The sequence below is a fragment of the Mizuhopecten yessoensis genome, unplaced genomic scaffold (genome assembly GCF_002113885.1).
Source record: "Mizuhopecten yessoensis strain PY_sf001 unplaced genomic scaffold, ASM211388v2 scaffold431, whole genome shotgun sequence".
Lineage (NCBI taxonomy): Eukaryota > Metazoa > Mollusca > Bivalvia > Pectinida > Pectinidae > Mizuhopecten > Mizuhopecten yessoensis.
The window spans coordinates 2,017,394-2,039,683 of record NW_018403543.1 but is presented as its reverse complement, the minus strand read 5'-3'; the positions used below and the strand labels follow the sequence as shown (position 1 = coordinate 2,039,683).

Below are 22,290 nucleotides of genomic sequence, written 5' to 3'. Positions count from 1 at the left end.
AGGTAAAAAAGTCTAAGAAATATGATATGATATTGAAACACGTTTGAAGTCCCAGTCGAGTTGAGTTCGGTCACAAGAGTACAAAGCGATTAGGAACGTTTGCCTCGGTGTTGATTATTTTCAATTTGAGCCTACGTAAATTGTACAACGCGGCGAGACTTAAACGTGACATTAAGCCTTTGATGTGCAGCCATTGTATAATATGGATTGTGTCTGGCACGAATTCCAGAATTTGTATATACAATGTACCACTTCACTGCAATTAGCAGCATCGAGGAAAACATTCAGCTGATCATTGGATTTTCTTTTCCATCATTATTTTCTACTTTAATGTGGACTGTTCCGAATGTCAACAAAACTATTCCTGCAGTGTCAAGTGATGGCCCCCAAGAGATGTCATTCGACTATCTTCGATATATTTAAACGTTTATGGGTACACGTGTCAGTCGATCAGCAGCCAGGGCGGCCATCTTGAATCCTTACATTAAAAACAAAACTCTTGATTGATCTGAGGTTTATTTCTTTACCACTTCAATAAAATATGAACGAATTAAAAAAAATAGTACTACCAAATTTTGCAGGGACAATCACATGTGTGTATGTTACGTCCATCTTCCAAGAAACAAGGCGGTAGACACTGCTTGTGGCTTTCTTGGTCCACGAGCCTGGATAGCCATTTTTATTTGAAATTAACCAGTACTCTTGTTACTTTTGTGAAGGTATTACAATGAAGGGTTTTTACGCAACTGCCCTTGTATTTTACGGTACTTATGACGAATTTGGGTTGTGTTCCAATAAGTCCCTAGTATCACCGACGTGTTCTAGAAGGACGGAACAGCTGAATGGTGCAGTGTTATTTACTTGTGGCATACTGTAACGATGACCAAATGTTACAGGTGCAAGCATGTGTGTGTGTAGCTCACGTTTATCTTTTACTTCACGCGAAGCATGTCTTAAGGTATGGCAAATATATTGTTTGACGTGTATTTCATGTACAACAAGATACATGTTCGACCGGTTCGGTATTATTTTAGACATGCATGTTAAAAGTAAGCATCAGCAAAGGTCTTAGATATTTCATATCCAACAATGCAATGGGATTAAGCGGATGTACATCTTAGTTCTTTTAATATAATATTTATGTATGTCCTTTATGACGCTCAAAGCATTTGTATGGTTTGCTCATGAAGGTTTCCTTGCCACTGGTGATGCCGACCTACCGGGGAACTATGGGATGCTGGATATCATCGCCGCCCTGCAATGGACACGGGACAACATTGCTTATTTCCATGGCGACCCTGACCTCGTCACCATAGACGGTCACAGCGCCGGCGGATCCAGTGCAGGACTAGTAATGATGTCTCCGTTAGCTAAAGGTACAGCAGCATAGGGCCATCAGTGTGGATGATTGATATTCATGTATGTTCATGTCTTTAAACAGTTTTAGTACTTTTTATATTTCAGTTTTTGTGTCACCTGCGAAAAGCTGGTGACACAGAGGTATTGCGATGTCGGCGTCGGCGGCGTCGTCCGCACAGAGGTTTTCGTGTGATAACTTGAGTTTCCTTAGGCCGATCAAACTCAAACTTAATGCAGTGCTAAGCACAATCTCCCAGCTTCCTGCGCAGGCGACACATCCACTTCCGTGGAATTCTTGTTATTCTTGTTATCTCTACATGTAAAACGTAATATGTAATGCACATGTAATATAAGATAAATGTTTTTACATATGCAGGTGATATAACTTTTCACAACAAATCTTATTGTGTTTTCAACAAGTACATCGTATCGTAAACATGTAATGACGAAATCTGAACTTAAAGTGTCATACAGCAAAATAAACCGACTGGACGCCAACACAAAAGTAAAAGCATCATTCTGTCAAATCAAGAATATCATGACTCTCGTCAGCTTTCGAAAACACGGTTAATATGGCTCTGATAAACAGTTTGGTATCTTTTCTAAAAAAATCCCTTGGATATATTTGATAATATTTTCTACATTAGACGAGGGAATATGAAGGGATGAAGTGGTTTTATCTGTAATGAACAGCTTGTTCTCTGTCAATGATGGAAGGATTAAGTGCGTTGGTTGGTAGGATTACGTGAGCAGGTGCCCGCTATCCATCTATACTCATTAACAAGCCAAACCGTTGTCGTTCAGTACCACGCTACTTATCGCCAACAATACAGCTCTCTTGCAGAGCGCTACTGGCGATAAATCAAAAATAATGTTCATATCCTATCAGCTGACAGACATTTATACTGGAAACACATTGAAGAATATGACTATACATACTTTATGAGGATAAATTTGTTCATCAGAGAAAGAGTTGTAAATTGGTATATAAACATAATTCGTTCATAGGACTTAAAGAAACATATCGCTTCTATCATTACGGTGTATTTTCGCGAGTTGCACAATGTGATGTTTCAGTCGTTGATGAATCAGTAGCGTCTTATACCCGATTTGCACTTTTTATCCAAATTTGAATTTGAATTTTGTAGAAAAAAGATTTAAATTTCACATTAAGATTTGAAAACGGTGTTTGCACAGCACCCTCATGCTCATGAGTAGCATTAGGATTACTTATCGAAAAACAATTTATCCTGTGTGATTGATCAGGGAGAGGTACGCTAATAGTGTAAAGTGTTTTCATGAGCTATTACCTATCTACACGTGCATGTATTGAAGAGCGGTTGATTGCATAATGTTATCTCGAAACATGTCGTCATATTAAAGCATCCGGTGTTCCGTTTCTAAAATATCCAGCGTCAATATCCGTACTAACCCTGTGCAGCTTAACTACCTTCGAACTTATGCATGTATGTTTCTATTTAGTTGAACGTAATTTATTTTCTGTTACGGAATAAGTTCTAGAAATTCATATGAACCAGAAAATTTGGTCTTCAGTTGGACGATGCGCTGTTATGCTTTCCCGATATATGTCAATTACATGTACTTAACATTCCTTCGCAATGGATTTTGTTTAAACGTAATTAACTTATTAAATCATCTTTCCGTATAGTTAAAAAGTGGTATCGGATATTCGTGACAGAAACTAAAATAGCATTTAGACAGGTGTAACATGAAAAAGTGACCCGCGTAGAAAAACAATCCGGGGTACAAAATCTACGAAGAAATCCTTCACTGGCACACATAGAAAACTGACCCATACGTTCTACAGATTTTCTTTTTCGTGAAATAGATACAGTGCCGTCACTCTTTCACGCTACACCGTTACTAATAGTGATAAAAGCATACTGCGTTGTCCATTGAGTACTAACAGTGATAAAATAATAGGGCGTTGCTTTGTAGTTATGACAAATTCTGATGAAGACTGTTTGGAAGTTTAATAAAAAATCTACTCTGACATTTATCTGTTTCTTGACCGAATATAATCGATTTATCTTAACCCAAGGGACGGTTACAAAGCAGATTTGTGAAATACAATTTCAGTTTTCTATCTTACTTTTACATTGCCTTTCCGACAAGTTATGATACTGAGTGTTAAATAGTGATAAAATCATACTGCGTTTCTTTGTAGTTGGGACAGATTCTGGTGAAGACTGTATGCAGGTTTAATATTTACCTTGAAATATTCCCTTTTTCCTAGAGCGATATAAACAACTTTGTTTTTATCAGGCTCATTAGTGTTCCTACAGATCCTGTTGTTACTTCTGCAGATTTCATTTTGGTGCAGATGATGTCGCTAAGATTTGACCTAGAAGCAGATGACAATTATCGTTCTAAACACCTGGGCCCGTATTCATGAAACCAGGATCAGGCTCAAGCATTAATTCTGTACTTAAATCATGTCAGGCAATCAAAAAGTCGAATGGAAACTTTTAAAATAGTGTTCAGCTATAAGTCTCTTCAAATGTTCTCCAAATCATTGACAAAATAAAAAATTGCATTAATTCAAAACGGGAAAAAAGAAATTCTGCTTGAGCACAAAATCAATGCTTGGGATTGAAAAACGGTTTCATAAATACGGGCTCTGATATAATTCGTTTAGTACTTTTTCAGTGATCACCTTTTTCATATCCCCTTTGTTCCATTTTTGCTGTGGCTAAATCCTGTTCGAATTCGATATAAATGGGTTTACTGTAATAGGTTTACTGTTATATTGAATCTACAAGTATTTCATCGAACAGCCAGACTCCCATATGGATCTCGTTCACATTGTAAACATTTACCTTAGAGTGGTTCTTCAATCTCAGTTTTACAAAATCATCTGTCATAAATTTTAATATCACAGCACGAGGTCCTTCATATGCAGAAGATTTTTTTTTTCAAAAATATGCATCTAACTTGCATTGTTATATAGTTGGTGTAAGAATTCTATTTAAGTTCAGATCCTAGCAGGTCAAAACAGTCCTTTAACATTCTAGTATATTTGTAGTATTCTATTCAACAAAACAAATGTGTTTTCATCTAAAGTTTGCCATGTTATATTTCCCAAAAACCAGTGCACAATAAACACCTATGTCTGGCGGCGTGATGAAATATAAGTCTAATCTGACATTTATCTGTTTCTTGACCGAATATAATCGGTTTATCTTAACCAAAGGGACGGTTACAAATCGAACTTGTAAAATACAATTTCAGTTTTCGGTCTTACTTTTACAGGGCTTTTCCGACGAGTTATTCTTCAGAGTGGTTCCCCATTGGCGCACTGGGCAGTAACTAGATACCCGGGGGGACAAAGCGTGCACTTCAAGGTGTTCGCCTCGGCCTTCGATTGTCTGTTTGAAGACTCAGCACAAATCAAGAAATGCCTACAGGCTGTTCCTTCAAAACGAATGCACGCTTTCATCGGACAGAATCATGACGTAAGTACTTTTGTTTTTAAATCAAATCGAAAATGGAATACAAAAAAAAACAACCCCAACATACAATCACGTAACAATTAGTATACCTGCATCTATTCACATCACAATTAACTATCATTCATCAAAATTGCAACAGGCTGTCACAAAATAGAAGCACTATACTATAACCAAATAATAGCTCTATCTACTATCACAGAATAGTATCACCATATAGTTTCACTTTGCACTATCGTCAGATCATATCATCGTATTATGTCATTCAATTCTATTGCCGCGTACTATCGACAAATAGTATCATCGTATGCTATCATCCATTGATGTCACCCTATACTGCTACCCAATTATATCATCGCATACAGTGCGTGCACATACATCACGTGGTTATATTACACCAACGACTTGTACTATGAAGATGTCTATGCACTTCCGTATAAAAGTATATTTTCGGTATAAACTCTATTGGATGTTTTGGCCTGGGCTATCCGTCGCATAGACGTGTCTATCTGACAAATCATTTAATGCTTTATGTTATTAGACAGACACGTCGGCTTCAATCTGATATCGAGGTTCGTGCCCGTCAGACATATTGGCATCATATCTGATATCGAGGTTCATATCCAACGAACGAACATGGCGGCCTATTGGTTAATATGGAGGCATATCTTTTATTTTGACAACATCTGTCTTCTGTCTAAGTAGAATATTTTCTTCCAGACCAATTTAGTTAAGATATCGCTTGACATCGCTCTTAATACCGCAGTAGTAGTGCACGTCCGAGTTCTACCATTATCCCTTTGTCTGCTTTATCCGCTTTTGGTGCCTGGAATAAACGCTGCATGACTTAATTGTACTGCTGGCCTCCTGTGACTATCGTGGGACAATTCATGTCGATATTTGGTTAACGGCCCATGAACACCCACAGGGGAATGTTATACAAGGCCACACAGCAGAATTAAGAGCATGCAATGTACATGACCACACGGTAGCCTATGAGCACATGCACAACATGTTTCAAAAGTAAAATACAAGACGGTCATACAGGATCACACAGCAGTAGTAAGAGCCGAAAGGTCATATTGGCCTCAGAGTAGTGGTAAAAGCCCATTAACACATGTACAAGAAGGTCGCTCATGGCCAGGGGTTGTCTTACATGTGACAGCTCATGAACACAAACAAGTCATTTAAGGCCACAGAGTGGTATCGACACCCAAAACTCATACATGGTGACACGGTAGTCTTAACAGACCATCAACACATGTTCAGGAAAGTCACACATGGCCACGCGTTTGTCTGACACGTGACAGCTCGTGAAAACAAAAAAAGTCACACATGGCCACGCGTTTGTCTGACATGTGACAGCTCGTAAAAACAAAAAAAAAGTCATATGGCTACGCGTTTGTCTGACATGTAACAGCTCGTGAAAACAAAAAAAGTCATATATGGCCACAGAGTGGTATCGCGACCAAAAACTCATACTTTGTGACACGGTAGTCTTAACAGACCATCAACACATAGACGATAAGGTCATAAATGGCCACAGGGTTGAATTAAAATGACCGACCGGTGGTATGTCCATTGAGTTACTGAAGTATAAGTGTTAAATGGGCCAAGAGAGACATGAAAGCACGCAAAAGTATTGCAATCGATTCAATGGCCCTTGAGTATCAGGGCCCACTTGTATAAAACACCTCAAATCTTGAGATTTCCTCAAACCTAAGATTTCCCATAGACAATACATTGCTTGAGATTTTCCTTAACTTTGAGATGTTTTATACAAGTGGCCCCTGATATATAGGATCTTACATGAGTTTGCATTTCATAATTTATGAGATTTATGAAACGAGTCTAAGAATTTTTCAATTAAGCGAGCCTCTGGCGAGCTAAAATGAAAAGTTCGTGACGAGTTAAAGATCCTTTTCATTACGTCATCAAGATTTGTGGCATTCATTCGTGTAAAACGACAATTTTCATGCAACTTTGAAATGTAAAAAGCCACCATGTTGACTCCAGTGTGTACGTCTGTGACGTCATGTACTTATACATGTCATATGACATGGGTTAATACGCAAAAAAATATAACATGGGTATATTCACTTGACAACACAGTAAATTATGTGGTTAAAATACAAAAGAATAGTCACAATTTGAGGAAATACAAAGACGGTGAAAAAAGGCCCACTTTTAAGAGAGATATATTTGTACCTGTAAACTCTTCACATGCAATCCACACTTGACTGTAGTTTCCTTTGTATTACTCCCAAGCTCAGACATGAAGCTGGGCCGGAACTTTCTATAATATGATCAGTTAAAGTGAAGTATACGACCATGGACAAGGTGGATGGTCTCCAAAAGGATCTCTTAGAAAAACATGTCATTTCTCTGTGTGTTATGGAAGTCGATGTGTTTTTTATTATGCTCATTAATGTGCCTTGTTGTTCTGTTTGTTGTCACTACCCCAGATTGCGGTATGAGGACGTTTCATTACATGTAGTTGACCTAGATTAAAATTGCGGGTGTCGTCGATGAAACAGAAGTCGCTTGCCCTTTTTGAACACCTGGTCTTATTCTCTCTCTACTTTTTAAGGGTTTTCATGTTAATCTTTCCCTTGTCCGCATTTTGCCCAAGATTTATAGATTTTGAGTTTGAATTACAGTTTCGTGGACATGTTTTATGTAACAAATGTGTTAAATCATGTCACTTACAGTCTTGTATATAAACTTTTTTTTTATTTATAATGCTGACCAACTTAATAACATTAGTTTAGTCATTTAGTCATTCCCTGGCATGGGTTGTAGGAAGTCTCCACAAACCGATCCGGAAGCGGTCACTGTCAAGTCACCATGAAAACAAATGAGTGAAGTCATTTTTTGTAATCTTACAACGTCGTATTTCAAAGATAAACTTGTTTTTGTTTTAAATATTGGAGAAACAAGAAATAATTTCTTTGATAAGACAGAAGATCTCAACCCACGAGATTTCTAATCTAAAACTTCGGTTAGGATTTTGTCTTTGTCAGTCCTAAAGCTTGGAAGAATTATATCAATCATTCCATGTTAGAAGCCAGTGGTACTACTTGTGCTATGGAATTGTTCATGGTTCATGGTGGTCGACGTCTTCGTAAGCATAGTATTGCTTCTGTTGACGCTTCTTCATAGTTGTTCACATATTTACGGGTTGTGCAGAGGACGCGCATATACTTATATTACATATGAGTAGCACGATGGTAAAAACTTGATTGGATGGTTGACCCAATGTTTATTGAGTCTAGATTTAAAAACATTTAAGGTTGGGGAATCTGCCACAATTGTAGGGAGTTGATTCCAATTATTTACAATTCTATTTTTAAAAGCATGTCCCCTAATGTTGGTCTTGTACCGATTTTCTTCAGTTTTTTTTTAGTTTCCCCTCGTATTGAGGTTGTCGAAGGCAAGGGTGATTTGTTGGTTGGTTATAGCTATGTTGTTAATCAGCTTATAGATTTCTACCATGTCACATCTTAGTCTTCTGTATTCAATTGATGGTAGCCCTAGCCGATGGATACGCTTAGGGTACGAGAGATCTTTAAGGGATGGAACTAGTTTGATTGCCCTTCTTTGAACATTCTCTAAGGAGAGTTGGTCTTTTTTCAGTATAGGTGAAACGGAATTGGAACGTTTGAGATATTTTTTTATTAAGGGACGTTATACAGTTTCTCAACTACTGTTAAATCAAATGAAGGAAGTTGCGCTTACATATGAAGTACCGACACAGAAAGGTATAACATGGCCATAAATGACCTCAGCCGTCGATGGGCCGTTAAACACAAACAAACAAACACATAACATTCACCTTGTAAAGGCATCAATTGTGACTTCAATAACATTGAAATGCAGTTTCTACATTTAACATCTGTGTTTGCGTGTCATTGCAACGTTTTCGAGTGAATGTGTTGATTCGGTAATTGCTGAGGAGTATCGAATCCTTATCAATGATGACGTATACTCCTATAGATCTAGTCAATGTAATGATACTAATTTTATCATTCTAGATATGGTTTATCCTAAGTGACGAGAATTGCGCCACTGTATGACGTGTACACTGTGTGTACACTGTATGACGTGTACACTGTATAAATATATCCTCGATTCCACTGTTACATGTCAGATGGGTTCCTCAATCGCCGTCACAACTATATATATTTCCATTGAGTTTCTTTACAAGTGTCCCTTCACTCAATGGACAGTGGCCGGCCTGTGTTGGATATTGAACTCATTTCTTCCCTCGAATGATCTCTTAGACAGGCATCTATCGTCGGTGTCACATTGTATACACTTTGTTCCTTTAGGCGTCCCCATCGCTGTCCCCACAGTTCCGTCCGGTAGTGGACGGATATTTCATGCCGGATACTCCAGAAAGGATGGCGGTCTCGGGAGACTTTGAAGTAGAGAGCGTCCTCACTGGTGCTACCAAGGACGAGGGGCTGATTGCTGGTATGTAAATTGTGAGAAGTCTTGGGAGCGCACGTGAAAAACACGCTGTAAATTGTTGTATCCCAAATTGATTAAAAGATTGATTTTTAATGCCAAAGCCTGTGCTTTTGTATGCGGGTTCATTTCGATAATTGTATCTGTTGCATATAATTTTCATATTTTAAGAACGTTTTATTGCTGCAGTGGCGCCAAATCATCACACATCTGATTAAGTAGTATGACGTCACAATCAAAATTATTGTGACGTCACATAAATTTGACGGCAATAAATGATCTTACGGAATGATATTACATTGTATGTTATATCACAGACTGGGCTCCTCTTCGTCTGAGATTCATTACAAATCGCCATCACTCGACTGAGATAATGCGCCATACCTCTGGGTGTGCGGGATATAGCTGTGCCGATCTAGTTAAACTCTATATATTGTCCATAGAAGATGCTGCTACAATGAAGAAAATAGATGTATTTCATAATCAGATAAAGACTCGTTATATATGAGAGATAAGTATACACAATACTATAATTCATTTTCGATGTTGTTTAAGAATCCCGTTGATCAATCAGAAATAGAGATATTGCAATGTATTTGCTGTTTACTGTCGCTAACTGAATCGCCAATGTTTTGTCCTCTTACGCAAACACTATCACGGTTTAACAGCAGGCCTCGGAGATTATACATTTGTATTGAGGCTAGATGGTGTTATCAGGAATTATAAAAAATTCTGCAGTGTAAGGTAATTTGATAACCAATCTCGATATAGAATGGGAAACTCGGTAAAACTGCACCGGTTTTACATAGGTTTTAGTTTCCTGACTCCGATCTGTCCTCCTATTCGTGATTCCTGTCAGTGTTTCAAAGGGAATCTGTGATTAACTAATTCGTAATAAGTTCACATACCTGCCGTACCGCGTAATCTCTAGCCAAGGACACATTCGTGTTGGGAACGTCATTCGTCAAGTCACACGAATGTTTTTAACCCTGTTTAACTAACCTGCTTTATTGCGTAATCCTTCACTACCCGAGAAAGTATTTCTGTAGAATACAATTACAACTGTGGTGTGTAACCTAACGGACTCTGTCGATATCTGTAGAACTTTGTCGAAGGACAGATTCAATTCTTCCCGCACTATGACGTTGTGCACAATTACGTATTTGGCTATACACATTTTGACGTCTAATCGAGCGATCGGTAGTTTTGATTTATCATTTTATCAATGAAAGAGCAAAAACCAATCTTATTAAACTACCTTATGAATTAAAACTGATGATTTGTCTATTTATTGTACATGCTTTGCTATAACACATGTCCTGCTTCTAGTTGTGTTTTGGTTCCCTTCACCTTGTAAAACGCCGGCCACATTGACCGAATTGTCACATATTTTATTCTGTTCTCCAATTAAGAGACGAAAGTTTGAATCATATTGAGATAACCCCTTCATTTGCAGTGTTATGGACGTATATATGTGGTTAAATTTTCCTGGATATCCGTATAGTAGTGAATGGCCGAGGTTCCATTAACAAATACCTATGAAGACTGCATCATGGAGTAAGTCCCTTTTAGAACTGTTATCTCGAATCTGTTGCAGCAACAGAATAATGTTGTGATATATATTCTTCCGTGACAAGCCGAAATTTTTCAGCCAATTGCTTGGTCACCAGAAAATTACTCGCGTCGTGAACAAATTTAAGAGCTCTGAGGATCCACCGTGTTCACACGGACAGTTTAGGCTTACACGAATCTTGCTGAGGATAACGCTTTTTTGTTTTTCTCATTTAAGTCTGTTATCAAGAAAAACTAAATATTTCTCGCAACGTCGGCAATCAGTTGAAATCCTTGAGTCCACAGTCGTCTCTGTGAGAAATGTGTCCTTGACATTTACGAGGCGTGAAAACAATTGTACACCGTTACCAGGATGAAACGATAAGACGAAATGAATATCTGTTGGACCGCACCGCTGAATACGGTTCTAAATATATCAGTGTCATAGTGAAGCGCCTTTGTCCATTTCAAATAAAAATACCAACAGTGCTATGATTTGTTTGATAGGCAGGTTATAAAAATGTTCACTAGGCCTTCGTGTTTTCTGATGAAATCACGGCAGATAAAATATTACTATGTAGACGTCAATAGCAGTCAAAATGGACATATTATTGATTCCAGAACGAATGATTCAAACATGTCTGGAGCTGTTAGGTGGAATTTATTATAATATAGAGCAGTTTTTAATTCTGGTGTAAACATAGAAGATGGATAAAGACTGGATATGTGGTATCTGTCTAAAAATGTTATCGACATTTCCTAATGGTTTCCAAGACCACAGATAAAATTCAAATTCTGTCTCGTTTGATGGAAGTATATATCCTTATTATACAAATATTTATCATTTGCAATGTTTAGTATGCGTCCCGACTTAAAAAGATCAAATTTATATATATCTGTGGTGTGCAGTAAACTCAATTCCCAAAGCTATACGTAAATGTAAGAAATTATACGCAGAGCGAACAAAATACGACATTGTAACAAAACATACGACGTTTAGCAACGGGACACATAAATACTTGTAATTCGTTTATTAGGCGAGGCTATTCGCTATGCAAATGGAGAGTTTTATCTATTGAAATGTTCAAAGTTATGCTACCGTTTACATTAACACAATTTGCCCTTAATTATGTCGTAAGAAGCTAAAGCATTTGAATGTATAGCTTGTACAACAAACATAATATGATCACAAAAAACGACCAGGTTTGCATAACTTGAAGGTATGTTGTGTATTTCAGCTATTCCATTTATCAATGCTTTCGGCGGTCAAGGTCAAGGTCGTGCAAAGCTGTTGACCTTGATGTACTGTTTTAGAGGAGACCTTCCGGAAATACCTGGCATTGTAGGTAAGTATCTGACATAAATCACACTGTAAGTAAGTATGAGGTATATATGACATTGTAGGGCAGAAACAAACATATATGGCATTGGTTGGAAGCATCACCATAAACGGCACGATTTGCTGACCTTGAGCATTCCCTTTTTTGATATTAGCATCCCAGCTTGGTATTCCAGCGCCTGCTACGAACGTCGTGATTGTCATATACAACACATGTTTTCCAAAGATGCAGGGTGATGAAGACTTTGGGAAAGTGTCATTGTCACAATCATGCTTTATTTGGAAACTTATTTTGTATGATGTGAAGTTCGATACAGTTAGAGCAAATTAGCAAAATGTAAGCAACATGCTAGGCAGTTTATTGATGACATTTTGTTGGTGTACCATCAGTTTAGTGTCGTGAATAACACTAGTTCATATGTTTTGTACGAGTTGATATCCCTTGGGATTTTGTTAATGCAAAATTGTGTTAGGTGTTGCTTAGGTTACAGTTACGTGAATAACAATAACTCATATATTTGTACATGTATAGGATTATATCCCTTGGGTGAATTTTTAGTAACACATAATGAAGAATTAGGTGAGTTGTTGTTCACGTTGGTGTGTTTCCGGTCGTTGTTTCTATATAACATAGCGCTTTAATGTTACGACTGTGCTACTGTTTCAGATACCCTGTTGGAGCATTACACCCAGTGGCCTTATATTACCTCAGACTCGTCTATAAAGGACAGCTTCTCGGAGGTAAACAGGGATTTTTTGACCGCTTTTATTGTGTGTGAAAATTGTTTGTAACACGTGTGCTGGTGTTATAATCTAACACAAGACATTTTCCATTACTTAATTTCGAGTAGAGAGTGTTTCTCTTAATAGTAAAGATTGAAGATTTAAGTTTACTGTAACTGTTAAGTTTACTGTAACTGTTAAGTTTACTGTAACTGTTAAGTTTACTGTAACTGTTAAGCTTTCACTTGAATCGTATGAATGTTGTCTGAAAACAAAAAACTTGCCGACTGTTTTTCTTTTAACTTTTATTTATACATTCCTAAAAGAAAGAAAAATATGGATAAATGATTTACAAGTTGAAGTAAGATACCATTAATTCAGAGTTTGGCTGTAGGCAACAGTGTACATGTATGTAAAACACGTCACGATCAAACATGTACCAAACCCTTTTAGCAGGCTTCCTTCTTCTCCCTATTAAACAACCGTCTTTCAACCAGTTGCCAATCTCGATCCCTCATTTTACCATTGTCTCTCAGTTAAGCTTGACATCTCAATCCCTCTTAAGCCATTGTCTTTTAGGATAATTCTCGTCTTATTCCCTCATATACCACTGTATATAAGGAAAATTAACGTCTTATTCCCTCATATACTACTGTCTATTAGGAGAATTCACGTCTTATTCCCTCATATACCACTGTATATAAGGAGAACTCACGTCTTATTCCCTCATATACCACTGTATATAAGGAAAATTCACGTCTTATTCCCTCATATACTACTGTCTATTAGGAGAATTCACATCTTATTCCCTCATAAACCATTGTATAAAAGGAGAACTCACGTATCAATCCATCATAAACCACTTTCTATCAACACGTTTCTCATTATCCTAATTCTTTACCTTGAATTTTAATAAACCACCGTCTATCAGCAGTTCACATCTCACAAACCTCATATACCACTAGCTATGATCAGGCGTAACATCTCACAACCTCATATACCACCACTAGCTATGATTAGACTTTACATCTCAAAACCTCGTATACCACTAGCTATGAGCAGACTTTACATCTCAAAACCTCATATACCACAAGCTATGAGCAGGCTTAACATCTCACAACCTCATATACCACCACTAGCTATGATTAGACTTTACATCTCAAAACCTCGTATACCACTAGCTATGAGCAGACTTTACATCTCAAAACCTCATATACCACTAGCTATGAGCAGGCTTTACATCTCACAACCTCATATTCCACAAGCTATGATTAGTCTTTACATCTCACAACCTCATATACCACAAGCTATGAGTAGTCTTTACATCTCACAACCTCGTATTCCACATGCTATGATTAGTCTTTACATCTCACATCCTCATATTCCTCTAGCTATGAGCAGGCTTTACATCTCACAACCTCATATACCACCACTAGCTATGATTAGACTTTACATCTCAAAACCTCATATACCACTAATTTTTAATAAATCACCGCCTATCAGCAGGCTTCACTTTGAATCCGTCATATACCAGCATCTATAAGCAGGGATCACTTCTCAATCCTTCATATACCACTGTCTATCGGCAGATTTTCACTTCTCAATAACACTGGCAGTATGCTGTTGTCAGCAAATAAAGCTAGACTTTATCCTGTGTAGAGGAATGACAGGAGTAACGAATATATCGTCGGAAAACGTTACTAGGCGTTAAATATTTAAATACAAACTAATTCGTACAGATATCTGTTATAGATTTAAAAGTACAGGTGTGTTAAATTTATATACACGGTGTAAGGGGGATAAATCTATCATCGTTATGAGATATAAGGATTTATGTTCTTCTTCAACTTAACGTGTTAGGTTACAGTTATATCAATATAATAAAGAATCACGGTGTTACCGTCTGCAGATCAAATGTACTTACTATGTTCGATTTTGTATTTTATAACATTTAAAATAGTTTATTGGCAAAGTTGCATTCTCTTTGCGGGTGCAGCTATCTATTTATAACCGTTGTCAACGCCGCATTTATCAAACATCGAATCCATATCACTCGTTAAAACATAACACCAAATCAGAGTAAGATGGAAACGTCTTTCAGAAGTTCATGCCTGGTTCCTTAGATTAGTTTCTGAATGTTTCCTTTTCAAATTAGTCACTGGTCTCCAGATTTTGAAATGCATCTATTTCTTCTAATGTTATTTACACCACGCTGGTATACCAGCGGGTCTGTTTGGATACTATTGTTCACATGACTGAGTAATAAACATCATGTTCCCCTAATGTTTTCATCCACAAGGTCATATTTCCCTCATTCAGAACCTCTCTAAAAACGAGAAAAAGGCGCCATACCCAAGTCCAAGAGACTGAAGCAGACGACAGCAATGGCGCGAAAGTCGGATCATCCTCACTGTTGTGTTATTGCTCTATATCACTATAATGAAATAGTTATTGCTCTTGTGGAACGAAAACACGATTCTTTGTATTCCCGGGATTAGGTAGATTCCACGAAAAAACGATTAATCTCGGGGAAACGAAAATCGTGTTCCTCTACCACCAGGGCAATTAGTGTATGATATTTACAACCAGTTACACCATGGACCTATTTCGTGGTGCTGTGCCTATAAATCAAGGGAATAGATTACAGAAAACAAAATGATGGAGCATGGGTAATAATGCCTTGAATAGAATACATTTTCAACAACGTTTTCGGTATATCTATTTGTCTGTGAAATCATTTCAAAAATGTTATATGGAAGATATGGCGAGGACTATTATGAAAGTGACGTCACTTATTTATACCATGGTCAGTCTAGCTGTAATTGTTTCTATATTTGTAGATGGTAAGCGACGTCACTTATGCTTCTATATTTGTAGATGGTGGGTGACGTCAATAACATATAACAGTATCAGTCTAGCTGTAATTGTTTCTATATTTGTAGATGGTAGGTGACGTCACTAATGCTTCTATATTTGTAGATGGTAGGTGACTACTACATAACAGCACCAACACACAGAATAGCGTCACGTCTGTCCCAGCGCAATACCACGGTCTACCTTTACAACTACGAGTACAAGTCGGTGTACGCGCTGTGGGACGGTGAGTACAAAGGTGTGCGATTACATTTACTGCACGTCAGTTTTGTGAATGCACGTGACCATCATTTACATTATTAAAATGGATTTTTATTTACAGTGTATTGTTCATGTTCATTTTGCTTTTTTGTTTTAAATTCTAAAATTTTATTCGGTTATACAAAATCTTTATGTCCGCATTTAGTTTATTTCATAATTAATTATTTCCGTAACACCAGGTGTCGTTTCTACTCTGTCTTTGGGTTCATATTGTTTTTCTTGTTGTGCTGTTGTTCCAACGGATACTATTTTCTTCTGACTTTTAATTTCGGATTTTGTCCTTGTGTGGTGACGCTGTAGTAACGTAAGTCCTTAGTTGACTTTGATTTTTGTTTGTGTAAGATTGATTTAATGTCAGCAGCTCATTGAACTCTTCATAACGCTACCCTCACATGTACATGGTATACTTATTTAAATTGATACGATTTTCCTTACGTCATTCGTTTCCAAACCAATCAGATCGGACGTGAAGTTTCACGTTACATTTGTGACAGCTCTTTTCGGACGTGAAGTTTCACGTTACATTGATGGAAAGTTCTAATGAGACGTGAAGTTTTACGTTACATGGATTGTCAGCTCTTATTGGACGTGAAGTTTCCCGTTACAGCCATTGACAGCTCTAACCGGACTTGAAGTTTCACGTTACAGTCATTGACAGCTCCAACCGGACGTAAAGTTTCATTCTACAATCATTGACAGCTCTAACCGGACGTAAAGTTTTATTCTATAATCATTGACAGCTCTTACCGGGCGTAAAGTTTTATTCTACAATCATTGACAGCTCTTACCGGGCGTAAAGTTTCATTCCACAATCATTGACAGCTCTAACCGGACGTAAAGTTTTATTCTACAATCATTGACAGCTCTAACCGGACGTAAAGTTTTATTCTACAATCATTGACAGCTCCAACCGGACGTAAAGTTTTATTCTACAATCATTGACAGCTCTAACCGGACGTAAAATTTCACGTAACAGTCATTGACAGCTCCAACCGGACGTAAAGTTTCATTCAACAATCATTAACAGCTCCAACAGGACGTAAAGTTTCATTCTACAATCATTAACAGCTCTAACCGGACGTAAAATTTCACGTAACAGTCATTGACAGCTCCAACCGGACGTAAAGTTTCATTCTACAATCATTAACAGCTCCAACCGGACGTAAAGTTTTATTCTATAATCATTGACAGCTCCAACCGGACGCAAAGTTTCATTCCACAATCATTAACAGCTCTAACCGGACGTAAAGCTTCACGTTACAGTCATTGACAGCTCTAACCGGACGTAAAGTTTTATTCTATAATCATTGACAGCTCTAACCGGGCGTAAAGTTTTATTCTATAATCATTGACAGCTCCAACCGGACGTAAAGTTTCATTCTACAATCATTGACAGCTCCAACCGGACGTAAAGTTTTATTCTACAATCATTGACAGCTCTAACCGGACGTAAAGTTTCACTTTACAGTCATTGACAGCTCTAACCGGACGCAAAGTTTTATTCTTTAATCATTGACAGCTCCAACCGGATGTAAAGTTTCATTCTATAATCATTAACAGCTCTAACCGGACGTAAAGTTTCACGTTACAGTCATTGACAGCTTTAACCGGACGTAAAGTTTTATTCTTTAATAATTGACAGCTCTAACCGGACGTAAAGTTTCATTCCACAATAATTAACAGCTCTAACCGGACGTAAAGTTTCACGTTACAGTCATTGACAGCTTTAACCGGACGTAAAGTTTGATTCTATAATCATTGACAGCTCTAACCGGACGTAAAGTTTCACGTTACAGTCATTGACAGCTCTAACCGGACGTAAAGTTTGATTCTATAATCATTGACAGCTCTAACCGGACGTAAAGTTTCATTCTATAATCATTGACAGCTCCAACCGGACGTAAAGTTTCATTCAATAATCATTGACAGCTCCAACCGGACGTAAAGTTTCATTATATAATCATTGACAGCTCCAACCGGACGTAAAGTGTCATTCTATAATCATTGACACCTCTAAACGGACGTAAAGTGTCATTCTATAATCAATGACAGCTCTTACCGGACGTAAAGTTTCATTCTACAATCATTAACAGCTCTTACCGGACTTGAAGTTTCCCGTTACAGTCATTGACAGCTCCAACCGGACGTGAAGTTTCACGTTACAGTCATTGACAGCTCCAACCGGACGTGAAGTTTCCCGTTACAGTCATTAACAGCTCTTACCGGACTTGAAGTTTCACGTTACAGTCATTAACAGCTCTAACCGGACGTGAAGTTTCACGTTACAGTCATTGACAGCTTTCACCGGACGTAAAGTTTCATTCTACAATCATTGACAGCTTTCACCGGACGTAAAGTTTCATTTTACAATCATTAACAGCTCTAACCGGACTTGAAGTTTCACGTTACAGTCATTGACAGCTTTCACCGGACGTAAAGTTTCATTCTACAATCATTGACAGCTCTCACCGGACGTAAAGTTTCATTCTACAATCATTGACAGCTCTTACCGGACGTAAAGTTTCATTCTACAATCATTGACAGCTCTTACCGGACGTAAAGTTTCACGTTGCAGCGATTGACAGCTTCTATCTGACGCGATGTTTCACGTTGCAGCGATTGACAGCTCTAATGAGACGTGAACTTTCACACTACATCGATATGTGTATCCTCTAACCTTCATTTGAACATCTGAAATATTCCTTGGTTAAATCAAAAGCAGTTGTTTCGAAAAATCAGCTGTTTACTTTGTCGAATCGATTACACGGTGATGTTTGTTACATATCGCGCTCGACAATGTCAAACTATTTTGACACCTTTTTTTTTTGCACCGTAAATATCACTACAAATATAAGGATTAATTGTCCTTGCTTTTTCTATGGGATGATAACTGAAGGAACGAAAACACACTTTACACCAATTGCTACCTATCAGCGCTTCAAATAGACCAAAGAGAAAGCAAGTAGTTAGATCAATCAACTAGACCTCATGGGAGTAGCTGTGTCTAAGAATACAATGATGGACCACATTAAAAGTGTACCCATTTTACCATCAGGACAAAGACGTGTTACACATCAATAGAAAAGTCACGGTTTACTCCTGGCACAGTTGTCCGTGTAGACCTATCTTACATCTCATGACTTTGGTCTCAATGTGACGTTATGCATACTGAAGTTGATTGGTTTGGTTTAGTTTGGATTAGTATTGTTTAATGTCCTATCAACAGCTATGGTCATTTAAGGACGGCCCACCCTTGTGTGCAAGATGCATGCGTGTAGTGTATGCATGTGTGTTTTAGGAGGCTGCGATATGTCCGTGTTTGTCTCTTTGTGATAGCTCGGAATTGATGCCGACTTTATAGTGCTACCTCACTAAAACATACTGTCGAAGACACCCATCAGGATACCCCAACCGGCCACATTATACTGACCATGGGCGAACCAGTAGTCCCACTCCTAAATTGCTGAGCGTTAAGCAGGAGTAGAAACTACCATTTGTACATACTCTGGTATGTCTCGGCCAGGGGACAGAACCCAAAGCCTTTCTCACAGGGGCGAACACTTTCAACTAAAGGCCAAAAGTGAGGCATTGTCAGGGGAGACATAAGGAGAAGAAAGTTGTTTAGAAAGAAGAGAAAATATCAGATCCCAAATCTAGTCCCCTCTTACGATCATGCAATAGGGGCAGCAGGTACAATTCTTACGCCCTACCTGCAGGGACTATACTGAAGCTGAAATCAATGCTAATACATATAAGAAGGTAATATAAATGTTGACGCATGGTCTAATAAATTATCTAGGCTAACAATGATAGCTAACACAGTTAAGAATCATTTCTGCGTTATTACGAATACTTACACATGGTAGGATGATATCTGAGTACATACAAATGCTAAACGTGTAAAGAGGATTTTTAGGTTATGAAATTGCTAACCTGTTTTCTCTGGTGATGTTTTCAGGGGTTGTCCACGGAGCGGAACTCTTCTACTTATCAGGGTTTCCAATGTCAGGTCACGTCAACTTCCGGTACAGTGAGAGCGACCGGAAAATGTCCGAGACTCTGCTGTATCTCTGGTCAAGTTTCGCGCGAAACGGGTAACTTATTGTTTACTATTTCTGTTAATAATGTCATATTATGTCTTTTTTATATTTTTTATGAAAAATGATTTTTTTTTGACAAATTCAAGTCTTTATGACTATTGAACAATGACGTTTATTGAAAAGATATTATTTCTGCCAGCTGGATGATGTTTTGATTTTACCTCAACGGTTAAATATAAAGTGGTATCAGAAATGCTATGATTCTACTAATGGCACATTTAGAACATGGTGTATACCGTTCCTAATTGATAAAAATGTTATCATTATTGTACTGATACTTGCAGGCTTCCGTCGTTGATTCCGCATAAACAGTTCTATATAGACAGATACACCCCTAGTAGACCAGTGTTCGCGAGGATTACGGCAGGAAATCAAAGACCTCACATAGAAATGGATATTAAACTCAAGCCTGACAAAATCTCTTTCTGGAATGAAAAAGTTCCCGAGCTGTACCGTCAGAGGTATGCCAATAGACTCGTTGCCAAGGGAGACGTGATGTCTCGTGATTACGTCATCAGTAGTGCCAACTCGTGGGCCCTGATTGCGTCATGCATTGGCCTTTCGGTGTTGACTATCCTTTTCTCTATAGGTTACTGTAAAAGTAGGAGACGAATCAAGAAAATTCTACAGCACAACGGTGTACCAATGTCAAACAGAATTATATAGAACTAATAATTGATATACATGATAAATTAATATATATATGTTTTATATGATCATTCATTACAATGAAGTTGCCTTAGAAATAATAATTCTTCGAACAAATAAACGGGTCTCCATATTTCACTTTGTCCCAAACACTGGCCCATTTTGTATTTTCATCAATATAAAATTGTTCATGTCATTTAAAAAAAAAATATGGTCCATTCCTCCAAAGTGTCATAGAGTTCATAAAACCCTTCGTAAATTACTGATTTTTTCCGATAGAGGAGCCAAGAGAATAAAGTAAACCTCGTCATCTACTGGAAGTATATTGAGTGTACTATTTTAGTTTTTCATTGCATTTCACAATATTTTATCAAATCAATCAAATTTAAAGGAATTGGGCAACAGGCAAAGCCTATACAAACCCTCCCTAAGATTTTCTTTGGTTTATCTTTAGCGCTCATGGGTCAATAGCCTAAGAAGTACTGCAAAAAATAATCATGGAAGAGTAGACACATCTTTTAGACATATTGTTATATATTAAGATACATATTTGGAGGAAGGAACCATATGTTACATGTATCGAGACCGTCCCAAACATCGTATTTGTAAATATACTTCATACCAACGTCCATTGTTCAGTAAATCATGTATGTGGTTCAATACACAATGAATTATATGGTTCATTGCATCATAATATGTGTAGCATGTATTACAATATAACATTTCTGGTTTATGTTCCTGCCTTCATGGTACAGATATTTGACTGATTGGATCTGTGAGAAAGATGTGAAATTGCCTGTTTGATTCCTAGTGTATTCTATCTAACTGATTGCAGAAAAGGATGCACGAAAGGTTAATTTGATAATTCAGAATTTGAAAATTACGATCGGTTATTACTCGATGCCTTATGTTGATCCTCGAATTATTATGTTTGTGTTTTTGCTAATTTGATGACTTTCTATTCATAGTAAATATTAAGATAAGGACTTTGATGTAATTAACAGTGATTTTGTCACGATTCTTTAAACTTTGAATTATTTGAATATTAAATTTAAAAACTTCCCTTGTTTTTTTTAAGATGTACATTTCTGTTTTAGAAAAACAATAGTAGAATCTCGAGTCATTTCGTTATGACGTCACAAAAAGAATATACAAAAGTGTGATGTCATAAAAACGCCGCCTATAATATCTTTGTCGGTTGATAAATTATCTTTCAAGATGTCTGTTTATTTCACACAGGCAATGTCTACTTATGAGATGAAGTACCTACTTGTACAATACTACTTGTAGCTGAAGACGTTTTATTCACGAAAGTCATAGAAGTATAATTGTCTCGATGCCATATAGGGATATAGGTTGTTTTCATTGGTTTGATGTTTTATCAATATATGTGAACTATGTGAGTGAAAAACGAGATGAAGGCAATAATGTACGGTATATATCCTATTGGAGTTATTCCCCCTGGTATTACGAGGAAAACGAAATACATTCATTC

The 22,290-nt window shown here is 37.4% G+C and overlaps 1 protein-coding gene across 2 annotated transcripts in view; it reads left to right on the top strand.

The window, feature by feature from the left end:
* Nucleotides 1–21,965, top strand: part of LOC110449240 (cholinesterase 1-like) — a 149,690-nt gene extending 127,725 nt beyond the window's left edge. Inside the window, exons 4-11 of one of the 2 annotated variants that reach the window (XM_021495984.1) lie at nt 1,191–1,376; nt 4,633–4,835; nt 9,161–9,305; nt 12,089–12,196; nt 12,857–12,930; nt 15,892–16,024; nt 20,006–20,141; nt 20,432–21,965. In XM_021495984.1, coding sequence (XP_021351659.1) covers nt 1,191–1,376; nt 4,633–4,835; nt 9,161–9,305; nt 12,089–12,196; nt 12,857–12,930; nt 15,892–16,024; nt 20,006–20,141; nt 20,432–20,813 — 1,367 coding nt within the window. In that variant the 3' untranslated portion in view covers nt 20,814–21,965. The remainder of the gene's footprint in view (nt 1–1,190; nt 1,377–4,632; nt 4,836–9,160; nt 9,306–12,088; nt 12,197–12,856; nt 12,931–15,891; nt 16,025–20,005; nt 20,142–20,431) is intronic. The other variant, XM_021495992.1, reaches the window with a different exon arrangement.
* The last annotated feature ends 325 nt before the right edge of the window (nt 21,966–22,290 follow it).